This window comes from Bidens hawaiensis, unplaced genomic scaffold (genome assembly GCF_021521415.1).
Source record: "Bidens hawaiensis isolate Kalapana, Puna unplaced genomic scaffold, B.hawaiensis_p1.1 tig00020828_1, whole genome shotgun sequence".
Classification (NCBI taxonomy): Eukaryota; Viridiplantae; Streptophyta; class Magnoliopsida; order Asterales; family Asteraceae; genus Bidens; species Bidens hawaiensis.
Window position 1 is genome coordinate 367,247 of NW_027493209.1, and position 23,138 is coordinate 390,384.

Below are 23,138 nucleotides of genomic sequence, written 5' to 3' on the forward strand. Positions count from 1 at the left end.
CAACCTTTTGTTGAGAGTACAATTGTTGAGGTGTAACCTTAAAAGTTATATCGGTGGGTCAAACATGCAACACTTTAGCTGGAATCTTTAGTAATTTTCTTAAAAGTTATTGAAGTCTCAAATATCATGAATGATCATGGTGTAATTTAGTATTCGCAAAAACAAAATCTATAAATAATTTTGTCAACATCATTTATTTATTTGCATTAGCAAACACAACTCATTGATTTTGACCTTTTGTATTCATTTGCAAATTATGATTTGACTAAAATACGTGCGATGTTTGTTTTTAATTCTAATTTTGCTTGTCACCCAGCTCAATTCTAATTTTGCTTGTCACCCGGCTCAGACGTTGCGCAAATGAGTAAACTTCCATCGTCAACGAGAATATCATTTTATCAAACATCAACCAATTACAACTTATCGTTTAGAAAAAAGTATTCCTTCTAGTTTTTATGCTCACATAAAGAGGTAAAAAATCGTAAGAAATGTTGATACGAAAAGTTTTAAGATCATAAGACTTGTTAGAGGCCAATAGCACAACACATAGACTAGGATACAACCATACAGCGATACACGTAAATCGTCCAACTAAAAACATAAAATTATAACAAGACACCCGGAGAAATAATACATGTACACACAAATGAGTTTCGTTAATTATCAAAAACCATGTTTTAGCTAAAGTCTAAAGAGAAACAATATACACATACACGGAAACAGTTTAAACTGATATAATCACATAACCATCTCTCTTTCTCGCTATAAGCACAACATACATGTGTTTATACCGTTCATACACTTCACTACTCGAACTTCTTAAACCTGATGATTCTTAATTAAACATCCACCATAGCTCAATCTCGGCTCGTTTAAAACTTGAGCTCGTGCTTGCACCAAATTCATACAAATGCCTCTTTTCACTCCAATTTTCAAACAAGTAGGATTCACAACTCCATCGATAAAATACCCGATGCTATAACTTCAACTACAAACCAACTTCATAACTATACAAAAGCTAATCACATCAACTTACCACTGGCCCGACCAGCCTAGCCAGACCGAGTTGACTAAAACAACACCTCCAAGTAGCGGTTATGGTGTCTTCGGTTAAACTCCAAGACACTACCATAAGTCCGATCCGATATCCCAACAAACAACGCTTCACCATCCGGGCTAAACGAAATCCCACCTATTTCTCCAAACACATCAATTTCCTGGCCCGACTCATAACCCGTTTGCAAGTCGAATAAGTGAACAAAGTCTGCTGGTTCAGCCATGGCCATGTATTGACCATCTGAGCTGAACCGTATGGCTCGAATAGCACCCATTTGACCCTTGAGTACGGTTAACGATTTTGAAGGGTTCCTTATATCCCATAATCGACATGTTGTGTCTTGGTTCCCTGTTGCTATAATTTGCCCATTTGGATGCCATGCAGACGCAAACGAGTAGTCTAAATGCCCTTTCAATTTATTAACTTCCTGTATGATGAAAACATGTTTTTTAAATTTTATTTGGTTTTTTCAAGAAATGAAAATAATAATGGGAAAGTGGAAGTCACTTACTTTTCCCGATTGAGCATCGGTGAGCAAACATTCGGTGCTGTCACCAAGGACCGCCAATAATTTACCATCAGGGCTAACAGACGTATCCTACATATAACATAACCGTGAAAATTACAACATTGAAGTAAAATATTATTACGATGATAATAATAATAGGAGTTAATTACGTAAATGAACCGTAAGGTTTGGCAAAACTAACAGATTTGGGTCTAACTTTGAAATAAGTTTCGGCTCTAAATAGACTCTAACAAATTTAAGAAAAACATAACTTATGAAAAAAAAAAATTTGGTTGCCAAACGGTCGAAAAACAAATTAGAAAAACAAAAGTTATTTATACAATTAGTGTTAAGACCCGAAGTATGTTACAATAGCAAAGGATAGAAACTATTTATGTAATGAACTAGACCCACAACATGCTATTTTTGTGAACCCACATGGACCATTTATGTATGTAATTAACTCTAATAAATAGCAATATTTGAATAAAATGATACTTACATTAACAGACCATGGAAATGAAATGTTATCGATGCATTTAAAATAGTCGGCATCAAAAACCCTTATGAGTGCATCATTGTTAGCTGTCATAACTCTCATTGACCCGCTGCAAATGAAGCAATCAGCAAGACAAAACGATGAAGAAGTTTCCCAAATATATTATGTAGATATGAAATTTACAAAATCAGAAATGTAAGACGAACCTTGGACTGTAAGATATGTCAACTGAGTTAGTTATGGCATTTTCCTCGGTTGCAATTTTTGTGGCGAAGGAGACTCCAGGTTTGTTTATATACTGTTTATACATGTATAAGTAGTTAGAAAATGGAAATAATAAGATTAAAAATTTTTAAAAGAAAATAATCTACCTTGCAGATAAGTTCACCATGAAAACCACCAGCAACCATTAAGTTGTCCTTAACAGCCATAGTGCTTACTTGCACTCGCGACAGCGAACGAGAAAAAGATCCGGGATATTTCTGTATGTGGAGTACCGGGTTACAGGTCAACCAGATTAAAAGACAAATCAGAAACGTGTAAAATGCATAAACATATTATAACTATTATACTAATAATACACTCTTTGTAAGTCATATTTTAACAGTCACTTTAATTATTGATATTGTTGGTACATGTGTGTCAGTAGTTCATAGTCTAACGTTTGTAATCGAGTCTGTAATGTAATTATGTTTTTGATTATGTTTATGTTTTTGTAACAAGCGAAGTTGTCAACAAGTTCGCTCAGGCGAACTTGTTGAACAAGCGAAGTTAAAGACAACTTCGCCTGAGGCGAAGTTGTCGTGTCTATTTAAACTGTTCGCTGTAACAATTTAAGGTGTTGGTTAGGGTTTCGTTTCAGCGGTTCAGTTCGAGTGTTACGTGTTTACAAGTCAGTCTGTAATAGTGACCTAGTGTCACGTGTTCGAGTTATCAATATAACGTGTTCGTTCATTGCTCGTGTGTTTGATTTATAAGTATTCTGCACTCGTATCTAACTACGCAGGGATTCCGCACCTGCGCAGATAGCGACATCCCGTGTACGATCCGTCCAGGAGCCTACAATTGGTGTCAGAGCCATCGGCTCGATTGTGAGGTTCGGGATTTCACGCGGGTGTAGAAAACGTCTCGTTTGACCTATTCGCGGGACGTGTTTTTATTGGGATTGTGTTATACTCGTGTTTGACAGTCATTTTCAAGCCATTACATCGATCGGAAACTGCTAGATTGACGAAATCAGATCTGAACAGTTTCCTTGTTCATCGGGCGAAGTTACCGTTCTTCAGGCGAAGTTGCCGTCACTGGAAGTAGGGTTTCGGCGAAGATATAAGGATTAAGCGAAGTTAACCACAACTTCGCCTACCTCATAAGTTCGCCTCAGCGAAGTTATCCTCAACTTCGCTTACCTCCCAAGTTCGCTTACCTCCTAAGTTCGCTCATTCTAAGCGAAGTTATTTTTAACTTCGCCCAGTCAAGCGAATTTAAGACCCAGCGAAGTTACACTTTCCAGCGAAGTTAACTTTCAGCGAAGTTATTCTTAACTTCGCCTACTGTGCTGTTTGGAAGATTTTTTTTAAAATTTTCGGGTTTTCGTGTTTTCGCAAAGATGTCGTCAATTAACATCTCCGATTTGGTCAAGATGGAAATAGAAGCGTGGTCAGCCACTAAGGCCCCGAGGTTGATGAAAGGAACTGACTTCGTGGCATGGAAGGACAGATTCATCCAATACATTAAATATCAGGATGCAAAAATGTGGGTGTGCATCCAGGATAGATATATCCCTCCAACTATGCAATACGAAGGTCGTGATGTGGTTAAGTATAGCAAAATGGAGGACGAAGAAAAGAAAATGTATGAGGCCGAGAGCAAGGCCCATGCTGCTATAACAATGGCACTTCCTCAAGAGGTTCTCCATACGTTCCGAAAGTACACTTCTGCGAGAGAGCTTTGGGATGCTCTTGAAAATAGATTCGAGGGGAACGTGGGTATCCGTGCATCAAAGATTAAACTTTTGAAGACTCAGTTCTCCGTCTTCAAATTTTTGAAAAACGAATCACTGGATGATATTATCACCAGATACTATCATCTAATGACAGAGCTTAGCAATTACTCGATTGCTTACCGAGAAGAAGAGATCGTTGAAAAGCTTCTCGATGCTCTCCCACCGAAGTGGGAAATGTACACCGTTCTTATGAGGGAAGACAGAGACTTTCCTAATTATGATCTGGAAACGGCAGTAAACAAGCTCAGAACTTATGAGCTTAATATGGTTCGAAAAGAAACACCAACAGATCAGATACAAGACCCTGGTATGTATGGTGCAAAGGTTAACTCAGGCTCAAGTTCGAGGCCTGAAACAGCTGCTTATTACTCAAAAGGGGAGTCAGGTTCTGACTCTTCTCATGAAGGAAACGTTTCTGTAAACTCGAATGGTGATGTCTGTTTCGTTGCAGGAGGATCACGTACTTCAAAGCCTCAAGCATCCACAAGTGGTTTCTCTACAAATGCCTCAAGCAAAAATTATTCCAAGATGCCTATGAGTGTAAAATCTGCTGAAGAGCAGTTTGCAGTCTATGCCTCATTTATTGCATCCTACGAAAACTACATCCAGGGGAAGATTGTGGACCCTGCTGTTCTGGATGAGGACTATGACCAGATCGATGCTGATGATCTGGAGGAGATGGATTTGCAATGGCAAATGGCAATGATTGTGAGGCGAGTAAAACGGTTTATGAATAAAACTGGGAGAAAGTTTGTTGGTGGTAGGCCTGGATTCGACAAATCTAAAGGTAAGGTGCTATAATTGTCAGCAATACGGGCACTTTGCCAAAGAATGCAGAAATGAAAGAGTTGAACGTGGACAAGGTCGGCCTACACAACACTCTGGAGTTAATAGAGAGATTAATGCCATGTTGACCAGAGAAGCAGGTGAGTACAACTGGAACCTGCATTCAAATGAATCTGGTGAGCAAGCGAACATGGCTGAGGCTGAAGTTGAAGAATGTGAGAAGGTTGATGGAAATGAGAAAGCTACTGAAGAAGAAACAGCTTTCATGGCAGATGACAAGGACAGTCGCTCCGAGGTAAGTAATAAGAATATTTGTACTAATTGTGAGAATTTATCTGAGCAACTAACAACAATAACTGATCAGTACGTCCGTTTAGATGCTGATTTTAAAACTATTAAAGAAGATCACCATTTTACGAAAGCAAGAGAAAACAGTTATAAAATTAAAATAAAAGCATGTGAAAAAGACATTCAAAGCTTAAAAACTAAACTTGCTGAGAAAATTGAAATAATTGATCTTAGTTATGAAGTTTTAGAAGAAAAAACTAAATTGATTGCTGATCGGGATAAACAGATTGCTGACCACCAGGTGAAGGTGGTGGAACTGAACCGCAAACTTGAGCAGTTCAGGAATTCCTCGGCCATCCTTGATCACCTCGTGAGTGATCAAGGTACCTCTGCAAATAGGGGAGGAATCGGTTATCACGAGGTTCCACCACCCTTTAACCACAACTATACTTATAATCCGAGTGTTCAGAAATCTGTTGATTTCGAGGTTACTCAGACAACTCCCATCAAGGTTACAAATATAGAACCAAGTGTTAGCTGTGGCGAAACGAGTTCGCCTGTTACAAATGTGAAAGTTTCTGTCTCGAGTCCTGTCTCATCGGAATCGGATAAGTTGTCTGAATCTGGTCAGACAAAAGAGAAGGTAGGGTTACCCACCGATGGAGATAAAAATAAAATTTCTAAAACGAGTTCTCCACTCAATCCGTACGTCCCACCTTATGTGAGACGAACGGCTGGTAACACTGCCTCTACATCCAAACCAACATTTGACAAGAAAAAGGAGAGTCGGTGTTGCTTTAGATGTAACAAATTAGGACATCTAGTTGCAGATTGCCCTCTGAAGCCGAGATTCAGAGGTGTGAGGCCAAATAAAACTGAGGATAAGCGTCATTTTGTTACTGCTAAAAATGAAAACTTTTCAAAGTGCCAAAATGTAACTAATTCAAGTTTTTATAAAAACAAACCTCAGTTTTTCAACCAAACCACAAGATATAACACTTTCAATTCATATAGGTTTGGGAGGCATTACACTCAATCTGCAAGGAGATTTCCTAACAGGACTTACAGGAATTATCCTGATGCTAACTTGAGAAAGCCAGGGTACGGGACGTATCGATCCAAGACCAATTGGTCTTGGGTCCCAAGATTCTAACTCTTTGTTTTATTGTGCAGGAACAGTTGAACAGGGCTGCCAACAGTCTTTGGATTGTAGATAGCGGCTGTTCCCGGCACATGACGGGCAACAAACACTTGTTGCAAGACTTAAAACCTGTTCAGGGTGCAAGAGTTAGTTTTGCTGGTGAGAGCGGAGGAAGGATTATTGGTAGAGGAACAGTGTCAAATGGAAGGATGACACTTGAGAATGTGAATTTTGTGGAGGAATTGAAGCACAATCTGCTGAGTGTGTCGCAGATTTGTGATAAAGATTACACTGTCCATTTTACGAAGAATGAAGCGATAGTATTGAAGCCTGGTTTTCAGATACCAGACGAATGGATAGTAATGAAAGCTCCACGTGAAACGAATACATATGTGATGGACATGAGGTCTACTGAAATGGCCACCGGAGAATCTTGTTTAATGACAAAAGCAAGCGAATCAGAATCAGAGTTGTGGCACAGGAGAATGGGACATATTCATCTTCGGAAGATGAACTTCATTGTCAAGAATGGGCTTGTGATGGGCGTTCCCTTAAAAAGTTTTAACTTTGAAGACAAATGTATAGCATGCAAGAAGGGAAAGCAACACAAGAAATCCCATCTCACCAAGAAGATTAACTCTATTGCCGGTACTCTAGAAATACTTCATATGGATCTCTTCGGTCCCGTGAATGTAAAAAGTCTAGGAGGTACCTCTTACTGCTTGGTGATCACTGATGACTACTCGCGATATTCGTGGGTATATTTTCTGAAAACGAAAGATGAGACGGCTCAAATGGTGAAGAATCTAATTACAAAAGTTGAGAACGTCATGAGTAAATCAGTTAAATACATCAGAAGTGACAATGGGACAGAGTTCAAGAACTTTGAAATGGAAATCTTCTGTCTTCAGAAAGGAATTGAACATCAATACAGCGCTCCGTATACTCCGCAACAGAATGGAGTGGCTGAAAGGAAGAACCGAACGTTAATTGAAGGAGCCAGAACTATGCTGGCAGACTCGAAGCTTCCTGTGATGTTCTGGGCTGAAGCAGTTGCTACAGCCTGCTATGTTCTGAATAGGGTGTTAACCGTTAAGAGACTTGGAAAAACTTGTTACGAGCTTATGCATGGAAGGAAGCCCAACTTGTGTGGTCTTGAACCATTTGGGTCTCCTTGTTCGATTTTGAAGACTAATTCGAAATTTGGTGAAGTAGCCGATGAAGGAATCTTAGTCGGTTATGTAGTTGGGACTCCCAACAGACGGGTCTTCAATACTTCGACTTGCAAGGTGGAGGTGGTTTGTAACACCGACATTACTAGTTACCAATCGCCAAAACCAAGCAATGGACCTGCTGAGCTTTTCGACTATGTTAAGCTTTTTAAGTCGTTTAACGTACCTAATTTGGAAATTTCTGAAGAAGACGAAAGAGCTGTGACGAAGATGATACTTGATGAGGAAGAGAATCTATTGCAACGACAGCTGATTGATAAATCTCAACCTTCCACATCAAACACCTTTGGTACCCCTGCTGCCTTACCTGAAGATGAGTTTATCAATCCATTTCACTCTCAGCCAGAAACAACCATTGATGAGATCTCTTCAAATTTGGAAGATAATTTGCATGTCGGTGCTGTTCCGACCACGAGAATTCACAAAGATCACCCATTGGAGAATATTATAGGTGATGTGTCCTCCAGTGTACAAACCAGAAGTAGCTTGAATGAGCACACCTGTGTTTATACAAGCATTAAGGAAACGGGTGTACTGAACGAATGTTTGTACTCCTGCTTTATTAGCCAGATTGAACCGAAAAATTATCAAATGGCTCTTAAGGACAGCTCGTGGGTCGAGGCCATGCAAGAAGAGTTGGCTCAATTCGAGAAGATGGAAGTTTGGACTTTTGTTGAAAAACCAAAGAATGTGCATGCTATAGGCACAAAATGGGTGTTCAAATGCAAGAGAGATGATAAGGGGATTATCATAAGAAATAAGGCAAGGCTGGTTGTTAAAGGTTTTAATCAGCAAGAGGGTATTGATTACAATGAGGTGTTCGCTCCTGTAGCCCGGTTGGAGGCGATTAGATTGTTTCTGGCATTTGCTTCTTTTAAAAAGATGAAGGTATTTCAGTTGGATGTGAAGAGCGCGTTCTTAAATGGGAAAGTTGATGAGGTTGTGTATGTTGAGCAACCTCCGGGTTTTCCTAACCCAGACCTTCCTGATCACGTATACAGGTTGAGCAAGGCGTTGTATGGGTTACATCAGACACCTCGTGCCTGGTATTCAACGTTATCAGACTACTTGCTGGAAAATGGTTTTGAAAGAGGATCAATCCCGAGTAACCATGTCTTTGTGTTTATTAAAAAAAAAAAATGTCATTGTTGCTTAAAATTAGTCGGTTACCTCAGTTTGATGGACATATCCTCGGATATGTATTGGTCCTCGTTTCGACTTAGAGAATGAGGATCGCCATTAACCAGAAGACTGAAAGTGACCGGGGCAGTTATGACGTGTGTTCTTTCAGTTGCTGAAAATTAGTCGGTCATTCTTAGTGAGAAGGACACATACTTGTATGTGGTCGGTCCAGTTGGTCAATTGGATCTTCAGGATTGCCGTTTACCTGAAGACTTTGAAGTGATCGGGGCGATTGAAATCAAATTTTTTTTTGCGGGAAATGAAATTACTTTTCAAGTCTAATACTTCGTAAGAAGTTCTTTGCTTGTTTAACAGAAAATTGATCCAACCTTGGAAAATGATATATATACTGATTGTGTGTGCTTAACTAGTGAAGTTATTAAGCTTAAAAGGCTTTAGAACAGTCATTGTATGTCATGGTAATTTTTATGGTGCGTAAAAGTGTATGTGATATTAACTTAAATTACTCGATTTTACGTGGAAACTCCTTAAGAGTTTTGAATGTCTTCATACATATCTTTCCGAATGATAGGCAGAAAAGCGACTACCCAGTCATACACGAGCCCGTGAGTGTTCTGATTCCCGTAATGAAAGCATTTCAAGACACTGCAGTGATCCAGATTCCGGACTTGCAGTGGTTTAGTACTCCGAAGTCTATAAGTATGTATAGTTAAAAATATATATATATATATATATATATATATATATATATATATATATATATATACAAGTATATTTTTCAGTAGTTATGAGTCATTGTAACAATCAAGACTTCTCAATTCTGGAGTAAGAAGAGAACGGGAAGCAGACAACGAGTATCTACAAGTTAATCAGACACTATGGGTCGAAGTCAATTCGGGATGACTTGGGTATAGCCAAATACGCTTTGAGAATAGATAGAAGGCATCATTATCTCTGAGTTGTTGCCCACTTAAATTTTGAGTTTAACTGAACCTTAATCCGTATCACAGAAACGATGAAAACCATTTAAGTTATTTACATGCCTACAACCTGTTTCTCTATGTCATAATACAGCTAAACACGGATCCAAGTGATAGTCACGTAGTTAGTATGATTCCTGTTAGGATCTTTTCTAAAACGTAGTGTTCCCTGACTAGACTGAAATTTGATCCCTTATTTCGTTAAATTCTTATAAGTTTTTCTATTTTTGTAGTTGTATTATCTTATAACTGGTTACTTGGACATGATCATTTTTTGGTTAACTCTTTTTGGAAGTTTCCAATGTTAATTGCAAAATTCTTCAAACTTTAAGGTGTAATTTTGGAAATTTCGGGCGAAGTTGTTGAATTAGGCGAACTTGTGCTTAACTTCGCCTAAGCGAAGTTAAGCGTAACTTCGCCTGACCAACACTGACCATATATAAGGATTTTAAAACTGGAACAATATCATTATTTTCAACTTTTTCCGGCGAATTTACAAAAATTCCGGCGAACTAGAGTTATTTCCGTTTTCGATCTTTGATTCCAGTTTCTGTTATTCATTGACGGTATGTGGTGTCGATATCTTTCACAAACATACTCGTTCTTTATAGTTTTCACCCGGTTCGAGACCTCGGGTCGTCGGACCTTCTAAACCTAGTTTTTCAACCTTGTGATATGTGTTCATGGACGAACTTTTCGTCCTAAATCCATTAATATGTGTTGTTCTTCACTCCTGGATCTTCAAATCGTCCGAAAACATCGGATCTAGACCCTTTGAATCTGAACAGTCGCCGTTTCAGATTCAGGCGAAGTTAGGGTTTAGGCGAAGTTATCCACAACTTCGCCTGAAGCTTAATTTCGCCTGTGGCGAAGTTATCCGTAACTTCGCCTTGAACTCAAGTTCGCCCGAGGCGATGTTGTGATAAGGCGAAGTTATCATCAACTTCGCCTATATCAATTCACTTAACAGGTTTTAGACGAACTTACAGATGAAGCGAAGTTGTTCCCAACTTCGCCTCACCTTTAAGTTCGCCTGTACAGGTTTAATCACAACTTCGCTCGTGGTACAAAGCGAACTTGTGAGTTGCTTAACCGTTCTCTAACTTGTTTTGTTTTGTACAGATATGGCTGCTGTTGGCGGTGCTGGTGGTGATGACGGTGATGATCAAAGACAGTTCTTTCCGGCCCATAACCAGTACATCACGTTAGATCCAGACGCAAGGGGTGTGGAAGACTACAGGGAGATAATCACGTTTCTCCAGCGCTCAAGGATCTTTCATGCGATCACAAATACCCTGCCCATTTCACTGCCTAACATAGAAGACTTTTGGCAGACGGTATATTATGATTGCAGGCCTGAGCCCCCGGTGATGCGAGCAACCGTAAATGGTCATGCTATACAGTTTTCTTCTGAAGATATACGGTTGGCTTTGCAGTTTGGAGAAGAGACAAGGGATGACCCAACGGAGTTTGTAGCTCCTTTTCGTGATGGGGCGTATCTGAGGATGGGTTATTCGGGTCCGTTGGGGGATACACAGAGGAGGAAAGGTTTTTTACTGGATCAGTGGCGCTTCCTAATGCATGTATTGATTGTATGCATGTCTGGGAGGAAGGCAGGAACGGATGGGATGGGCGCGACAATGCAGTCAGCCATGATTGCCGTGACTTACAACCGACGATATTCATTTAGTCAGCTGATATTTTACGAGATTGATCGTCAGAGGAGGGCTGTGGCGCGCGAGCGATTTACTATGTATCCTCGGTTCTTACAGATGATCCTCAATCATGTCGCTCCGTCGCTACCGCAGAGACGCCCTATAAGATACGTCGAATGTGTGACGAAACGTATCTTCGCTCAGTGTCGGACTTCGAGCACACGTAGCAAGCCTGAGCTGCGTCCCAGGCATACTCCACTGTTCGGGTATCTTATCAACCCGGGGTATGTTCCTGCAGGAAGGGACGAGTTCAGAGACCCACAGCCACATCAGGCGGCAGCACCCCCATGCTGTACCAGCTGCGCCTGTTGTATCTACTGGTGTTTCTGCTGCTGTGCCAGCTGCTGAATCTCCTGCTGTGCCTACTACTGAAGAAGTAGATCTTGATGCTGCTTTTAGCGGCCATGGATTGTTTGATATGGATGTCTCAGGTTCTCAAGTCATGGAGGTTACTAGAGCAGTTAATTAGCTGACTCCGATCTTGACGAAACATTTGCTGAAGCGAGACGACTGATGGTGTCTCGGGAGAGAACGACTGGAAAGAGGCCGAGAACTGTTGAAGAGAATGATGAGGAAGTTGATGAAGAAGAAGCAGTTCAACTTGTGCTCAGACGTTCACGAAGAGAACGGACAGGTATGGGTTCGGGAGCTGGAAAATCTTCAAGGCTGGTACGTTTTGCTCCACCTGCCTTGTCTGGTATGTCTCTTATTCCTTCTACAGCACAGGTTACTGCCGTCGAGACGTCGGCCCCAGCAGTTGTGTCTCTACCACCCCAATCGCTTACTCCACCGGTGGTAGTTGCACGATTTGTTGAGTCGACCGTCACTACTACTGCAGGGTTACCAAGTGTACCACCTGCGGTCATTTCTGCTGCTGATGTCCCGCCAACTCCAATGCCTACTTCAGATTCCGAAAGGATTACATCGCTAGAGAGGATTGTTGATGTACAGTAAAAAACCATTGAACGCCTAGTGGAATCCAATCGACTACAAGCAGCCCTCCTGGTTGAACACGGGAAAGTAATAGATGCCTTCAAGGCATTCTTGGCATCTCAGGGGGAGAAGACTTGTAGGGGAGATGAGTTGAGGACAAAACGGAGAGAAGATCAAGACGATGATCCCAATGCACCGGAAGGTGCAGGTGGTGAGCTGCCAAGAACCTCTCAGGCTCTTGGGGCTTCCACAGCTGAGGGGGAGTCTGCAAGCGCAGCCGGAGACGACGTGGTAGATGTTAATGATGATGCTGATGTTGAAGATGTTATAGACGCGTTGAAAGAGCTGGATGAGGATGATGATGAGTTTATGATTGAAGAAGATGTGCTGCCGGTTGATGAGATTGAGAAGATCAGTGAGCAAATTACTGTTGAAAACGTGATAGAGCAAGGGGAGATTGTAGATGACTCCGTGGAACACGAGATTCCGGAGGTTGAGAGACCAGAGATGGGTGATAAGACTGTTGAGGAAGATACTGAATGGGAGGAACAACCGAATTGGAAGGAAGGTTGTGCTCACTGGTTCATAAAGACGAAGAAGCCGGCGATCCCTAAAATGTTTAAAAAGAGTTACAATATTAAGGGATACGCAGAAGCAAAGAAAGGTATTATCTGCTGGATATATGATGAGCAGCTGCGGCTCTTCGTGATCAAAAGATACGATGGAATTCAGTACTTCAGGAGAACGTTGAGATCTTTAAACACACTGCCTGAATGTGAGGTAAAAGATTTAGCCAGATTGGGATTGATAAACCGAAGTGAAGACAACATGGCTAGAATCATCGGGAAGATAGTGTGGAAGGAGTGTATTAAGGAGAAGAAGTTTGAGCTGATGAGACCACAAAAGGGGAAACTTGTCGAAGACAAGGATAGGGGTCTGAGGGTTGATGGAAAACCTTGGATGGTTATGAAATATAAACCGATCCGGTGCCTTAAAGAAGTACCGATGAAGCTCATGCCCAAGGACGTGCTCAAAGACCTAAAATGGTGGTTTGTGGACTGTGAGACAGCTGAAGCGGTTATGGAAGATGAGGATGAACAAGAAGTGCTTAGGGTTTACGACCCGATGCATCTTGTTAATCTATCGCAGGCTGATCTGAAGGTGCTCAACGAGAAGATGATCTTCTACATTCCTGCTTGGAAGGACCAAGCTAGGAAATATCAACGGGTGGTGTCGGTGTGTGTTAGAGAGGGAGCACACGCGTAGAGATGCAAGATTACAAGACTCAAAATTTGAAGATCAAGATATGAAGCTACTGCCAAGGGGGAGTCTGTTGGTACATGTGTGTCAGTAGTTCATAATCTAACGTTTGTAATCGAGTCTGTAATGTAATTATGTTTTTGATTATGTTTATGTTTTTGTAACAAGCGAAGTTGTCAACAAGTTCGCTCAGGCGAACTTGTTGAACAAGCGAAGTTAAAGACAACTTCGCCTGAGGCGAAGTTGTCGTGTCTATTTAAACTGTTCGCTGTAACAGTTTAAGGTGTTGGTTAGGGTTTCGTTTCAGCGGTTCAGTTCGAGTGTTACGTGTTTACAAGTCAGTCTGTAATAGTGACCTAGTGTCACGTGTTCGAGTTATCAATATAACGTGTTCGTTCATTGCTCGTGTGTTTGATTTATAAGTATTCTGCACTCGTATCTAACTACGCAGGGATTCCGCACCTGCGCAGATAGCGACATCCCGTGTACGATCCGTCCAGGAGCCTACAATTGGTATCAGAGCCATCGGCTCGATTGTGAGGTTCGGGATTTCACGCGGGTGTAGAAAACGTCCAGGAGATAGCGACATCCCGTGTACGATCCGTCCAGGAGCCTACAATTGGTATCAGAGCCAGCGGTGCATTTTGTGATGTCGCTATCTGCGCAGGTGCAACTCTGTTTACACTGTGCATGCTATAGGCACAAGTTTAAGGTTCCTGTGATATAAGGTCTACTGCACCTGTGATAGATACAAAATGCGATAAGTAGACCTCATAAGTAGCAAGCTCAGTTTGTGTCCGTCCAGGGATGTCGCTATCTGCGCAGGTGCAACTCAGTTTACACTGTGCATGCTATAGGCACAAGTTTAAGGTTCCTGTGATATAAGGTCTACTGCACCTGTGATAGATACGAGTTATCAATATAACGTGTTCGTTCATTGCTCGTGACTTTATAAGGCACGAGGTGCATTTTGTGATGTCGCTATCTGCGCAGGTGCGGAATACTCAATATGTTCTGGATATAGTTAGAACATCACAGGAAGCTTCGAGTCTGTCCATCACAGAATCTTGTGATGGACATGAGGTCTACTAAAATGGCCACCGGAGAATCTTGTTTAATGACAAAAGCAAGCGAATCAGAATCAGAGTTGTGGCACAGGAGAATGGGACATATTCATCTTCGGAAGATGAACTTCATTGTCAAGAATGGGCTTGTAGGCTCCTGGACGGATCGTACACGGGATGTCGCTATCTACGCAGGTGCGGAATCCCTGCGTAGTTAGATACGAGTGCAGAATACTTATAAATCAAACACACGAGCAATGAACGAACACGTTATATTGATAACTCGAACACGTGACACTAGGTCACTATTACAGACTGACTTGTAAACACGTAACACTCGAACTGAACCACTGAAACGAAACCCTAACACACACCTTAAACTGTTACAGCGAACAGTTTAAATAGACACGACAACTTCGCCTGAGGCGAAGTTGTCTTTAACTTCGCTTGTTCAACAAGTTCGCCTGAGCGAACTTGTTGACAACTTCGCTTGTTACAAAAACATAAACATAATCAAAAACATAATTACATTACAGACTCGATTACAAACGTTAGACTATGAACTACTGACACACATGTACCAACAGACTCCCCCTTTGCAGTAGCTTCATATCTTGATCTTCAAATCTTGAGTCTTGTAATCTTGCATCTCTACGCGTGTGATCTCTCTCTAACACACACCGACACCACCCGTTGATATTTCCTAGCTTGGTCCTTCCAAGCAGGAATGTAGAAGATCTTCTTCTCGTTGAGCACCTTCAGATCAGCCTGCGATAGATTAACAAGATGCATCGGGTCGTAAACCCTAAGCACTTCTTGTTCATCATCATCTTCCATAACCGCTTCAGCTGTCTCACAGTCCACAAACCACCATTTTAGGTCTTTGAGCACGTCCTTGGGCATGAGCTTCATCGGTACTTCTTTAAGGCACCGGATTGGTTTATATTTCATAACCATCCAAGGTTTTCCATCAACTCTCAGACTCCTATCCTTGTCTTCGACAAGTTTCCCCTTTTGTGGTCTCATCAGCTCAAACTTCTTCTCCTTAATACACTCCTTCCACACTATCTTCCCGATGATTCTAGCCATGTTGTCTTCACTTCGGTTTATCAATCCCAATCTGGCTAAATCTTTTACCTCACATTCAGGCAGTGTGTTTAAAGATCTCAACGTTCTCCTGAAGTACTGAATTCCATCGTATCTTTTGATCACGAAGAGCCGCAGCTGCTCATCATATATCCAGCAGATAATACCTTTCTTTGCTTCTGCGTATCCCTTAATATTGTAACTCTTTTTAAACATTTTAGGGATCGCCGGCTTCTTCGTCTTTATGAACCAGTGAGCACAACCTTCCAATTCGGTTGTTCCTCCCATTCAGTATCTTCCTCAACAGTCTTATCACCCATCTCTGGTCTCTCAACCTCCGGAATCTCGTGTTCCACGGAGTCATCTACAATCTCCCCTTGTTCTATCACGTTTTCAACAGTAATTTGCTCACCGATCTTCTCAATCTCATCAACCGGCAGCACATCTTCTTCAATCATAAACTCATCATCATCCTCATCCAGCTTTTTCAATGCGTCTATAACATCTTCAACATCAGCATCATCATTAACATCTACCACGTCGTCACCGGCTGCGCTTGCAGACTCCCCCTCAGCTGTGGAAGCCCCAAGAGCCTGAGAGGTTCTTGGCAGCTCACCACCTGCACCTTCCGGTGCATTGGGATCATCGTCTTAATCTTCTCTCCGTTTTGTCCTCAACTCATCTCCCCTACAAGTCTTCTCCCCCTGAGATGCCAAGAATGCCTTGAAGGCATCTATTACTTTCCCGTGTTCAACCAGGAGGGCTGCTTGTAGTCGATTGGATTCCACTAGGCGTTCAATGGTCTTTTACTGTACATCAACAATCCTCTCTAGCGATGTAATCCTTTCGGAATCTGAAGTAGGCGTTGGAGTTGGCGGGACATCAGCAGCAGAAGTGACCGCAGGTGGTACACTTGGTAACCCTGCAGTAGTAGTGACGGTCGACTCAACAAATCGTGCAACTACCACCGGTGGAGTAAGCGATTGGGGTGGTAGAGACACAACTGCTGGGGCCGACGTCTCGACGGCAGTAACCTGTGCTGTAGAAGGAATAAGAGACATACCAGACAAGGCAGGTGGAGCAAAACGTACCAACCTTGAAGATTCTCCAGCTCCCGAACCCATACCTGTCCGTTCTCTTCGTGAACGTCTGAGCACAAGTTGAACTGCTTCCTCTTCATCAACTTCCTCATCATCCTCGTCAACAGTTCTCGGCCTCTTTCCAGTCGTTCTCTCCCGAGACACCATCAGTCGTCTCGCTTCAGCAAATGTTTCGTCAAGATCGGAGTCAGCTACCGAAGTAACTGCTCTAGTAACCTCCATGACTTGAGAACCTGAGACATCCATATCAAACAATCCATGGCCGCTAAAAGCAGCATCAAGATCTACTTCTTCAGTAGTAGGCACAGCAGGAGATTCAGCAGCTGGCACAGCAGCAGAAACACCAGTAGATACAACAGGCGCAGCTGGTACAGCATGGGGTGCTGCCGCCTGATGTGGCTGTGGGTCTCAGGTGCAGTAGACCTTATATCAAACTTGTGATAACTCCTGTGACTTCTTACGACATCCCGCATTTTGTGACTTTTGTCTTAAAAAGCTCCCGTCCAGCAGGAAACGTCCAGGAGATGGCGACGGTCACAAAATGCACTCGTATCTAACTACGCAGGTATTCCGCACCTGCGCAGATAGCGACATCCCGTGTACGATCCGTCCAGGAGCCTACAATTGGTATCAGAGCCATCGGCTCGATTGTGAGGTTCGGGATTTCACTCCCCGGGGGGACTAACAATTGGTATCAGAGCCATCGGCTCGATTGTGAGGTTATGGCCAGGCGAAGTTATGGCCAAGCGAAGTTAGCAGCCAGGTGAAGTTAAAAAAAAAAAAAAAAAAAAAAAAAAAAAAAATTGGAGTTTTCGTCTGTATGGCCGGGTGTACACGATTATTGTGAAACCGAAGATGTTCCGTCAACGAGTGATCTTGTTATCTTTTGGTTTTACGTGTGAACAAATACGTGTCAACTCTGATTTGGAGTTGAGGTTGTGAATGGGTTATTGTTTGTAACTGGATAGTGACACATATTCGGGTGTTTGTGGGAAAGGAAATTGTTGTTCGTGGTGACCAACCGAAGAAAGTCAAATTGAACTGAAGGTTTTTCGTCATTACTGGATTGCGGTCAGAGCCTATTTTTTATGTTATTTTCAAGGCGTTCGAGAATTGGATCCTGAAACGTGATGCTTATTTATTAGAGTGAAGATTCTGGAACAAGTTGGATTTAACCGGGAATTAAAGTGTTTATGTTCCTGATCGTTATCCCTGGTGATTGAAGATGCTTCGGATTTTTTAATGGTCGTGTGTTAGATTCTGTCAGGGTGGTTTTGTGATGAAATTGATCACTTGATGTTAAGTAGTTGAAGATTAAACCTTATCGTATGCCGACGAGTTGGTGAAGTTGTGGAGGAAGCCCAACTTCATGTGTTGGTGAAGTCAGATGGACTCACGTGATTGGTTGAGATGATCTATTGGCACGAGGATGCATGCATTACAAAGACCTCAATCATTATAGTCGGAGAAGCTTACACTGAAGGGGAGATCTGATATGGAAGACGCTGGGTGATTGGTAGATTTGTGAAGCTACAGGACTGTTTCTGACATGGCTGGTTGACTGCAAACAGAAGATCATCAGTTAAGAGGGAGTCTGTTGGTGCATGTTTTGTAACAGATGATCTTTCGTGTTTGTTAGAATTGAGAGCAACGGTCAAAGGGGAGACTGTTGGTGCATTTTGTGACCGTCGCTATGCAATTCTGACCAGCGGAACGCCACAGGCGAAGTTAGCACAACTTCGCCTTAGGCGAAGTTAGAACAACTTCGCCAACGGCGAAGTTGTAACAACTTCTGCCTTAGGCGAAGTTATCACAACTTCGCCTTAGGCGAAGTTATCACAACTTCGCCTTAGGCGAAGTTAGCACTACTTCGCCTACTGAAGCCCAGGCCCGTGAATGTTTGTCTATATATAGTTGTGTCTTGTTTAGTTTTAGGGATCAAGAAATCAGTGTGTGTTTGAGCAGCTTGTTTATTGAGAGAGAGTAAGAGACTAGAGTCGTGTGAGACGACCCGAGGTAGAGCTCACCTCGGGTCGGTCGTGTTTTCTGTTTTTGTTACGGTATGTAACGTGATTATTTTATATATGAATCTGCAGATTTGTTTATCTCGTTCTAGTATTTGTTTGTGTATTTGATCGTGTACGTGTTTGTGTTATTCGTCGTACACCATAAACGAGTCTAGCAGGATTCTGCACTCCTAGACCTCGTGCGGATCTCGTATCGATCGCCGACGCCCCGGGGGGACTTACAGATATAATGATTGATGAGAAATTACTTACCAAAGTAGGCACGACAGGCAAAGCAACATTAAGTACTTCTTTTCCCCTTTTGAGAAGCGAAGACCAATGCATAACCGAGTAGTTTTGCATTAGGTACACATCATGTTTTGAGGTTGCCCATAAAAGATTTCTTAGCTGGAAGAATGAACAAAAGGTGATTAGGTTGTACATCAGCAAAATCATTAATCATCAAATAACATTGGTTACACAGATGCAGCTGAAAAACACATCTGATTTTACTATTACAATATAAGAAAGAAACCAGGAACCCTAGACATGCTTATATTGAGCCAGTAAGCTAAACAATACTAAACCCTAATAATAATAACTAGTAACAATTATAATTAACAATATACAGTCACTCACAAGGTACTACTTGCAAAAAATCACATGCTAAGAGAGAATGAAGGATTAAAACATGCACAATACCATCAAGAATTAACCACACAAAAGAATTTGTATATAAGAAATTAATAATAAGACTAGAATCTATGCTAAGAAATAATATGCATAATAATAATGTTCAAACCGATCAATGAAAAATTAACTAGAGTACTGTTCAAATGAAAAACCTGTCTACATGAGACAAGATTTTCATAAGTGTTAGATTATATGTCCCTGCCATACCATATTAAGAGCTGCCATAATCCACATGCTGCTTCATATAAATGGCACCCTGCAAACTATAGCTGAAATAAAAAATAATGTAGTGTGCCAAACATGCATATATAGTTATAAACTTAAAAACAATATAGACGAAAACAAAAGCTCATTACAAAACTAAACCAACCCATCATTGTGAATGTAGTTGACGTAACTATATCCCCGTCTAACCAAGGTTATATTAATCTTGAGAGCGTGATAACACCATTTTGAAAAATAATGTTTTTTAATAGATTATAACACCCTTATGGATCCATATCTGCATCCAAATCTTTGTTAGCAGATGGTGAATTCAATCGATAAAAGCTTCCAAATATGAACCATTAATGCATTTGTGAGTTGAACGAAACTTATATCTCAAAAAGCCAAGTTTTACCTCCCCAATGCTTCCAACATAGCAAAAGAAACTGTAAGCTGTTGGGAAACAATTTCAGGATTGCACGGCCCGTGATTTTATTTAAAACCCTCATGAGTATTGAGTAAAGACATAGGGGCACTTATTTTTAATCTGCACAAAAAGATTTAGTAAATACAAGACCCGGCTCAGATGAGCCGGGCTGAAACTATAACAATCCAAATGAAAACCAAAAGCAAGTTCTTTACTGTCAAGTGTTTAAAAAAATTGATCTCATTTCTAAGCATATTTTTAGGCCCGTGATCATTTTCTTAAAATGAAGTGAACTATATAGGCCATTAAGTTTCTATTAACAAGCTAATGTAAATAGCAAGTTGTTGTGCAGATCAATAAATAAGCCCCATCTAAGAACAGTAGCTGGCATCATAAACAATAACCTATGCTAATTAGTCAGATTAAGAAGTAATCTATATTATCATCTACATACAAAAAATTAGAAGATATATAATGTCACATTCACATCCTAGTGCGTTGTGCAATGTAGAGATTGCCCACTAAAAACGACTATAATACTCATTGCATATACATTAATCACAAGTAACTTGTGGACCCACAAAAAACAAGAAAAAAAATCGAAAATAAATAGAATTTATGCATAATGGTGATGCAAACATATAAGGATGACATAAAGACCCATAAATAGTGGACAACAGATTAACTATAAAACACACAACTACAAACATGTAAGTGAAAGTTTATACCTGAAAATGCACGACCGTCGGTTTGACAATCCTTGTATTGAACTGAAAATCATAGAACGTGTGGCCTTTGTCTACTTTCTTGCATTCCTGTCAACAATATCACACTAAACATAAAACACAATATAAAGAATAACAAGAAACTGTAATTTAAACAAAGAATAACAATAGGGAAAACCCTAAACCAATTAAAATCTTCAACACTGAATCAAAACCGACCTTTTCTAAATCTTCACGGGAGTGTGGGAGGTTCTCATAATTTTTGTATTGCTTCAATCTTGTTTCACGGTACTTTTCTCTTGTAAAATTGAGTCTTTCCCAAGGGATTCCTTGTATATCTTTGCCATTTTTAGCTTCTTCAGCTGATGTGTCGGTTTTCGGCTTGCTCTAACAAATAAAAAGGCATTGCTAAATTATCAAAAAAAACAAGCTGCATGTGATAAAGACCACCAATCTCAATAAATGAAACCATAAAATTAATCTAAACAAAATAATTTTAAACATTACAAACTCCTAAATGAAGATCCAAGCCTGGCCCTAAAAGTGGAGCCATCTCGTGTACTTCTAGATTGGTTTAAGATTTGGGTTTTTATGAGGCTCATATGTAAAAACAACAAATTGAATAAAGTAATTATGAATTATGAAATGTTTACTTGATATAAAGGTTGATATGCAAGAGAAATGAGGGAGATGCGAGTTCTGGTTTTATATATGGTTGTGTACAAAGACCACGCCTCATGTACTGCCGTGATGGCGCGCGCCTCGTGTCTATTAATGTGATGGCGCGCGCCTCGTGTCTAGTAACGTGATAGTGCGTGCCTATGGTGAAGGCGCTCGCCTCGTGGCTAGTACGGTGAAGGCGCTCGCCTCGTGGCTAGTACGGTGACGGCGCTCGCCTCATGTCTAGTACGGTGACGGCGCTCGCCTCATGTCCAGTACTCTGACGGTGCTCGCCTGTCTAGTATGGTGATGGCACGCGCCTCGTGGCTAGAACGGTGACGACGCTCGCCTCGAAACTCGAATCGAATTTCGAATTGGCTATTTAGAATTCGAATTGAATTTGTCGAATCTATTTCAAATTCGAAACTCGATTCGTTGAACAACACCGCTAGCCTAGCGTTGCGTAGATGCTTTTATATATCAAAGATCCAAGAGAATATTCTACTTTATATAGGTATATATATAGACACGCGAAAACCATGATACCTGCTCAAAATCGTCCTCAAAATCGGAATCCATGGAGTCAGCAGGAAAACTTGTAGGTGATTGATTATCAGCAGTAAAGTCGTTCATATCATAATATTCGTTATCAATCATATACTCAAGCTCTTGATTCTGCAACTGAGCCATACGTCCTACAATTATTACCTCACCTTTAAACAATACTTAAATTCACCTTTTCAAATACACGTAATAATAATCATAATCTATCGACCGTCAAACGAAGCTAATAAAAGAAAAATCAAAACCTAACAAACATAAATTAACTAATTATTCAAACTCACTGTAAAATTGAGTACTCAGACACGTAGATAACGAACGAGTTACCTAACAGTATGAGATCGGTAATGAAAACTCCGGCGAAAGTAACGGAAAAGTTGATCGGCGTGAAAGGAAGAGTCTGGAACTTGTTAGAGTCCATGAGTGGGCCATAATTATAAAGGAAGCTGGGTTGGGTGAGTGGGTCCCATACCGAGAATGGTAAATGGCGTGTGGGTCCGTGAGTGTGACTTGTGGAATTGACCCTCAATAGGACCCGGGTACGTGTCTAAATGTTGTAGAACAACAGATATTGATTTTATCGACGGATGGATTATCTATTGGCGAATAATATATTACTTGACGGTGACTTAAATTGAAATAAAAGGGAAAAATTCACAAATCTTCTATGTATTAACGAAGAGAGATTTCATTTTGTCTTTACAAATAAAAGTTTTCGGAAATGTCTCTTACAAACATCTTTTTAACAACTTGTTAGGCCTTAACACGTCTTTCACGACTTGTTAGCCTCTAATTATAATAATGTAATATTAAAAAAAACAATTAATAGGGCAAACATGTCGTGAAAGACGCGCTGAAGGCTAACAGGTCGTGAGAGACGCGTGTAGGAGGCTAATAGGTCGTGAAATGCGTGTTGAGGCCTAACACGTCGTCAAATACGTGTTTGTAGGGGACATTTGTGAAAACTTTTATTTATGTAGACAAAAATGGAATTTCTCTCCATTAATATGACATTTTGAGAATTTTCCTAATTAAAAGTATATTTAGCGTTTTTGAAAAATTAATATG

At 40.9% G+C, this 23,138-nt stretch overlaps 1 protein-coding gene across 2 annotated transcripts; it reads right to left on the reverse strand.

Annotated features, from left to right (window-relative positions):
* Positions 1-639: 639 nt before the first annotated feature.
* LOC143561863 (putative WD repeat-containing protein C2A9.03) lies at positions 640-22,216 on the reverse strand. 2 transcript variants are annotated; one of them, XM_077049836.1, is made up of 9 exons: positions 22,056-22,216; positions 21,069-21,236; positions 20,853-20,939; positions 19,074-19,208; positions 2,436-2,546; positions 2,271-2,362; positions 2,068-2,173; positions 1,569-1,655; positions 644-1,484 (listed from the first exon to the last, which is right to left on the reverse strand). In XM_077049836.1, exons 1-9 carry the CDS (start codon positions 22,197-22,199, stop codon positions 1,071-1,073), a joined length of 1,344 nt encoding a protein of 447 aa, XP_076905951.1. In that variant the 5' UTR covers positions 22,200-22,216; the 3' UTR covers positions 644-1,070. The 2 variants fall into 2 exon arrangements, with proteins under 2 accessions (XP_076905952.1, XP_076905951.1); XM_077049837.1 differs by lacking the exons at positions 20,853-20,939; positions 21,069-21,236; positions 22,056-22,216 and adding an exon at positions 19,701-20,205 and having other exon boundaries at positions 640-1,484.
* Between the last annotated feature and the right edge of the window lie 922 nt (positions 22,217-23,138).